The sequence below is a fragment of the Triticum urartu genome, chromosome 6A, assembly GCF_056163025.1.
Source record: "Triticum urartu cultivar PI428250 chromosome 6A, HENAU_Tu73, whole genome shotgun sequence".
Classification (NCBI taxonomy): Eukaryota; Viridiplantae; Streptophyta; class Magnoliopsida; order Poales; family Poaceae; genus Triticum; species Triticum urartu.
In genome coordinates this window covers 13,556,776-13,564,053 of record NC_141878.1, presented here as the reverse complement: position 1 = coordinate 13,564,053, position 7,278 = coordinate 13,556,776, and the positions used below count along the sequence as shown (strand labels likewise).

The 7,278-nt window shown below is 47.1% G+C and overlaps 1 protein-coding gene across 1 annotated transcript; it reads left to right on the top strand.

Moving 5' to 3' along the window:
• The first annotated feature begins 951 nt into the window (after positions 1 to 951).
• On the top strand, positions 952 to 7,003 carry LOC147963186 (uncharacterized). Its single transcript, XM_087529497.1, has 2 exons — positions 952 to 1,540; positions 6,894 to 7,003. Exons 1-2 carry the CDS (start codon positions 952 to 954, stop codon positions 7,001 to 7,003), a joined length of 699 nt encoding a protein of 232 aa, XP_087385623.1.
• Positions 7,004 to 7,278: the final 275 nt, after the last annotated feature.

Genomic DNA, 7,278 nt, shown 5'->3' with positions numbered 1-7,278 from the left:
TGCGGCTGCTGAGTATGCTGAATTATTCGACTGTGAGCAAGGTCAATTTCATATTTCCCTGTATTGGTATTCCCATCCATTATCGGAGACTCCAATACGGACTGGAGATATGAGGAGCGCATAAGGAAACGTCTTAGTGTCTAAAAAGGGCAAGCTCCTCTCAGTTGGAGGGAGCCTCGTTCTCATCAATGCGGTTCCCCATAATATGGTTTTCTATATGGTCTCCTTTTCACAAGTTCCTAAAGGGGTCTTGCAGAGGATGCACTACTTTAGATCCTGATTCTTTTGCCAAAGCAATAGTGAAACAGAAAAATCAACAGACCAATTGGGATGTGGTTCTTCCCTAGACCCTTCGTGCTCGACAATCCATCAATCCATGGCAAAACGATCATCCAACTGATTAGCGCTAGCAGGACAACATCCCATCAATCTATGGCATTATCGTAGTTAGTAGTTCCACTCAACAAAAAAAGACGGGTGGGAGATGGCGGACACGCGCTAGCGGGTCACTTTCGCCCCGGATCTCATGGCGGCGAGATCTATCACGTTTCGAGGCCGGCGGGCTCCTCCTCCGGCAGGATGCGTTGCGCATCGTGTTGCTCAACGATCGGGGCGGCACGGTCGACGCCCGTTCTTTGCGCACCGACGAGGTGATCGATATCGGGTACATCATTCCTTTCCCTTGCCACTTTGCTAGGGTTTGGGATCGTCTCCCTTCTCACGCGTCTTCGGGGTTGCCGCCGGCGAATCGGGATGCCGGCGAGTCATCGCGCTGTGGTGCGCCGCGTGATTTCGGTTCTATTGAGATGTCGCGAAATTTGGGGGCGGTTCGTGGGGGGCGGCCCGGTTCCTACCCCTCCGCTGAACCAGGGATCTTGGGGCGTCGACCGGCAGAAAACCGCGGCTCCGGTCCGGATCTGCGACACGTGGGGCGAGATGCATCTGACCGCCATGGGCGGACCGCGGCTAGGGTTTCGTCCCCTGGTATATATCTGGGCGCCGCTGCCCCTCCCCCCAATTTTAGATCTGGAGGATTGCTTGGTCCACTTCTGGGAGTCGCCTACGAGAGAGAAAGCTAGGGTTCATCCATCCTTTTCATGGTGGGAAGGGAAAATTCGTGGGGATCCTAGATCGTTTGCTCAAGTTGTTTCATCTCCTCCCACCAAGCCTGCAGTAGATCCCAACTTTGATCCACCTAAGATGAGGGAAGAAGGGTTTGGTGCTAGCCGCCATGGCCACGGTGTGGGCCGCTTCAACCGCGGCGAGGGGCGCGGTCATGGGGATGGAGGCGGTCGCGGGCGCGCGGGAGGCGGCAGTGGGGGGAGTGGGCATGGCCGGGAGAGCCATGTCTGGACTCGCAAGACGGCCGGGGCCTCCTCCTCCAACATCCCGTCCGGATCTGATGAGACGGGATTCGAACAATGGGAGAAAGCTGCGGGGGCCAGCCAAGATGCCCTTGCTCATCAGGAGCGCTGGGGCTCTGATGGGGGTGACAAGTCTCTCCACAACTCCGACAACTCTGCGCCTCATGTTAAGCTGCGTGAGATTCCCCTTAATCCTGATCCTATGGTTGCGTCTTCTGAATCTTGTCAAATCTGCAATCTGTTAGGCCATCCTACTGCTAGATGCCCCCGGGCTCTTTGTGTTAGATGCAAGAAGAAAGGTCACACCTCTGTTATCTGCACTTCCTTCCTTCCTTGGGAGTGCATACCTGCGATGTGTGCTTTCCAAGCTAAAGGGCAAGGTTTTCATTATATCCATGATTACTTTGTTAGTAGTTAGAACAATGATAGGATTGTTAAGGTCATTATTACCATAGTTGAGGGGGAGATTACCACCAAGCAGCTAGTGGATGAGTTTGAGAAATACATTGGGCAGGGATGGCGCTGCTCGGCCCATCTGATTGCACCAAATCAATATGTGATGCATTTTCCCAACCAGAGAGAGGTGGATAGAGTTGTCTTTGTTGAATACATTACTCTCAAGTCTCTAGGAGTGGTCGTTTGTATCACCCCGTGGTCTGAGGATGTGGAATCTGAGGGCTTGCTGGAAGTGGGTTGGGTAAAGATTAGCAAGATCCCCCCAACAAGTGCTGTGAAAAAATGTTGCTTTTGTTCGAGGCTTAGTTGGGGTGACCCTGGACATAGATATGTCTACTCTCCACCGTCCCTCCTCTGTTCGTGCTAAACTGGGATGCCGCAATATCTATAAGCTTCCCACGTCAGCTGAAGGGTGTCTGGGAGGACGTTTTTATCGTTTTCAGTATGAGGTTGAGGAGATTTTGGTGAAGAATGTGGTCCAGGAAGAAGAACCCGTCCAGATCCCACGCTATGCTGGCCAAAGAGTGATGACACCTAAGCGCAAACGGGATGATACGCCACCTAATGAGAAAAATAAGTCCTCTGAAAAGAATGATAACAAAAATACCTCTTCTTATCATGGCGGCAAGGCCTGTTGCATGCCATCACCTGATGAGAAGAAGGAAGTTCCTGAAGAAAGCAACACTTCTGAAAAAGTGAAACTAGTGGGGCTAATAGTCCGTTGCTGATCGAGGAAATGGCACTGGAACTTGCTGCTTCATATTCTCAGCAAAATGTTTCTATGGTGGCCCCTTCTCAGGATGAATGTGGTCTTGATCCTGTTGATCATGAACCTAACTACAATCTATCTCTGAAGGTGACTACTGATGTTACTTCACCTTCCTATGGTTCCGTTGCTAGTACTGTTTCTAACTCTGATCCGATCTCTGAGGTGGTGGGAGAGGTGGAAGAAAACACGAAGACCTCCAAGGATTACACGGTACAACTTCCTCATCCTGATTGCGAGGAGATTATTCCGACACCACCACTTTCCCTTGAGCTACATCTTCGGTTCAGCCAACGCAACACACACCTTCAGCACATGGATATGGAGGCGAGGGCCACCCATCTGGCCAATGTCAAAAACTTGAAAGGTAACACTAATCTCGTTAAACACAATGCTTTTGCTGCCCTAGCCAATTCTGGAATTATTAGCCATGCTACTAAAATGGGGGTGTTGATTCCTGATAATGATTTCTCCTGTGTTGATATTCTGAGGGAAATGGAATCTGTTAGGGTTAGTTTGGTAGATAAAAACACCAATTCCCATGATGATCAGGGGGATGATATGTTTATCATTAATGGGCTGGGTAAGGACACCCCTCTAAATTTAACATGTCTTGATGAAGATGAGACTGTTAATGAGAAGCTAGTGAAATCTAAATCTGCTAAGAAAAATAGAAAGAAGGTGGATGTCAGACTACCTAGGCCTGTGACTAGGAGTCAGAAAAAGAGAAACGATGCTGCTGCTGAGACAGGTGGCTCTACCCTGCCTCCTGGTAGGGCCACCAGAGCTAGAAAACAAACCAATTGTTCCAAATGAGAGGCCTCATTTGGAACTGCAGAGGGGTGGGCAAGAAAGGAATGGCCACTTGCCTCTCTGACCTCATTAGTGATCATTCCATTGACTTCCTAGGTTTACAGGAGACTTTGAAGAAAGACTTCTCTCCTAAAATTAACAGGAGATTTAACCCCTTTGGTAATTTTCATTGGGAATGGGTGCCTGTTGTAGGTAGATCTGGTGGGATTTTATGTGGTATCCGCACCAACACCCTGGAGGTGTTGTGTTGCACCAAGGGGAGGTATGTTTTGCAGTTAAACATCAAAGATTTTAAAACAAAAAAAGCCTGGATTCTCTTAGTGGTTTATGGCTCTGCTCATGAGGAGCACAGGGATGATTTCTTGAGAGAATTAGCATCCTTTTGCAATAGCACAGATTTACCCTATATTGTGGGTGAAGACTTCAATATTCTTAGACATAATGGTGAAAAGAACAAGAAGATGCAGCATTCCAAATCTTTTGATTTGTTCAATGCCATCATTAATACTCTGGGCCTAGAGAAATTTATATGAGTGGGGGCAAATATACCTGGACTAACAATCAATCTCATCCTACGCTCGAGAAACTGGACAGGGTTCTGATGTCAGACTCCTCAGAACAATTGTTCCCCTTGGTTTCCATGAGAAAGTTGGTCAGAGAGCTCTCTGACCAAAACCCACTCCTTTTGTATACTGATGAGGAAAAGAGAGAACCTTCCAAAGCTCGAGAGTTTTGCTTCGATCTCTCCTGGCTAAAAGATGATAGGTTCCTCGACCTGGTTGCTAGAATCTAGAATAGGAAAGTTGCAGCCTCGGACCCCATTAACATCTTAAACATTAAACTCAAGAGGTTTAAATCCTAGTTCCAAGGATGGGGCTCGGAAAGATTTGGACATGCTAAAAGACGCAAAGAAGATCTGAGGATCGAGCTGGAAATGTTGGAAGAGGCAAAAGAGGACGACCTTTTGCCTCTCGAGCTTTATGGCAGGAAGGTTGATGTGTGTGTCGAGCTGTATGAGCTGTTAGTTGAGGAAGAGATATACTGGCTCCAGCAACCCCATGAACGTTGGCTCTTGAGAGGAGACCGCAATACGGACTACTTCCATAAAATAGCCAATGGCCGTAAACGGAAAAACACCATCCATGCACTAAAATGCGGGGACGTGGAGATGGAAGGCACTGACGCCCTTCTTACTCATGACACTAATTTCTATAAAGAATTGTTTGGCCCGGCCCCTGGAAATATATTTCACCTTGATCCTGATACTTGGGCAGATAATGAGTAATTGACAGCTAAGAATAATGCTGATCTTACTAGGGCCCGGGGCTTGATAACATTCCTGCTGAATTTTATCAGTGCTGCTGGGATATAGTAAAAAACGATATTATGCATATCTTTGATAGTTTTCATAAGGGCTCCCTAGACGTGCAAAGTCTTAATTATGGGATTATTACGCTGTTACCCAAACTGTCTGGTGCTGATCGTATTCAGCAATTTCGGCCCATTTGCCTGCTCCGTTGCCCGTACAAACTTATCACGGAAGTCATGGACAGGAGGGTTGCTAAGTATGCTGACAACCTTTATCAGTCCTACCCAGAATGCTTTTGTGAAAGGTAGAAGCATTATGGATGGGGTTCTAGCCCTGCATGAACTCCTCAACTATACTCATGTCAAAAAAAGGTTGGGGTAGTCCTCAAAATTGACTTCGAGAAAGCGTACGATAAAGTTAACTGGGATTTCCTGTTGGAATGCCACAAACTTTGAGGTTTTGATCAAAAATGGTGCGGGTGGGTGGAGCAGATTCTCCGCGATGGCATGGTGAGCATCAAGCTTAACAATTGTGTGGGACCGTACTTCCAGAGTGCTAAAGGGGTACGGCAAGGGGACACCCACTCCACTTTCCTTTTTAACCTTGTCGTCGAGTGCTTGACCAAAATGATCAAAAATGCCCAGAAAACAACCTTATTGTAGGTTTGGCCCCTGACTTGATCCCTAATGGAGTCGCGGTCTTGCAATATGCGGATGACACGATCATTTGCTTAGAACATGATTTGGAAAAAGCTGTGAACTTAAGACTGCTCCTGTACACTTTCGAAATGATGTCTGGGCTCAAAGCTAACTTCCATAAAAGCAAGATTATTACTATTGGGGGAGATGATCACATTAATAAAGCTTATGCAGAACACTTCAACTGTGATATTGGTCATTTCCCCCTTAAGTACTTAGGGATGCCTGTAAGTTTTACTGCCCTAAGGAACTCTGACTAGGAGTTCATTGTTGATAAATACTTAGTCAGATTTGATGCTTGGGTGGGTAATGCTACGTCCGTGGGAGGGAGACACACGCTGTTGGGCTCAGTGGTCACCCAACTATCCCTTTATCACATGTCCATGTGGCTTATGAACAAAACCTTCATGGAAAGGCTTGATAAATATAGGAGGAGGTTTTTCTGGCAGGGTTGCAATAAAAAACATCGTTACCTTCTAGTCAGATGGAGCAGAATATGTAGATCCAAAGAGAAAGGCAGTCTGGGCATTAAGGACTTACGCAAGCAAAACATCAGCCTTATGCTCAAATGGTAGTTGAAACTTGATACCCAAACTGGGATTTGGAAAGATATCGTGAAAGCCAGATACCTACGCAATCAGGCAGTTGCGACTATCGGGCCTCGTTTCAATGATTCACCCTGCTGGAAAATCTTGCTAAAAATTAAGGAGTTATATATGATTGGAAGAAAAATCCATACGGGGTCTGGTAACCTGACTTGGTTATGGAAAGACTCCATCAACGGGCTGCCCCCGTTCATGGAACAATTCCCCTGTCTCTTCAGTATCTGTGCGGTACAGGATTGCACTGTGGACAAGCTGGAATCTGTGGTCTGTACTGACTTCTTTCGCGGCAAGATTGGACAATGAGCTAATGGATCAATGGCTGAAGTTGAGAGAGTGTGTTCACGGGATGAATCTGTCAGGCGACAGAGACTCTGTTTACTGGGGCCTGAACAAATCAGGTAGGTTTACTACCAAATCCATGTACAAATGTCTAGAAAAACCTCTTAGTGGGTGCAACTACAAATGGATTTGGAAAGATAAACTTCCACTCAAGATACAGATCTTCCTTTGGCAACTCTCCCAAGATGCGGTGCTTACTAGGCATGTAATGCGCCAACTGAAGTGTCCAGAGAACCCTGTGTGCTCTTTTGCCACCAAATTGAAACATCCCAACATTTGTTTTTTGATTGTTCTGTGGTTAAGGTTGTATGGCGATCGATTGGGGTCACTCTCGGGACAGATCTATGTCCCCGTAACTACTGGCAGTTCTTTGTTTGGTGCCACTCTTTCCTGTCGGGATTTGACTCGTTTTATACTGTGGCTCTTGGGGCAGTCACTTGGTCCATTTGGCTGGCTCGGAACAAAGCTACCTTTGAGAAAAAATGATCAAATATCCTTTTGAGATTGTCTTCACGGCAGTTTCTTTTCTCTTGTATTGGGCAGGTCTGCAAGCTGGGGACGACATCAAGCAACTTCGAGCGGGTGCTGAGATGATTCGCAACGGGGCCCTGCTGCTGATGAGGGCATGCGACGCGTCCAAGGGTGGAATGTGAGGAAGTTGCACTCGGTGCTATGTCATCGGTCTCTTTTGGCTACTGTTCGCTGGGTGGCTTCGTAGTTGTAGCCTCTTAAACTGAAAACTGTTTAGCCATGCTCTATGATGGCTTTATTGTAATAGGACTAGCGTTATTCGGGTGCTGATCAGGTTTTCGCCCCATAGCACTCGTTTCGATGCCGGACGAGTGCGGTGGGTTTCCTAGCAGTGCGTTGAACTCGATCTCCCCTTCTTCCTGCTCTTGGATTTTGTTTCAAACTTTGTATTTCCATT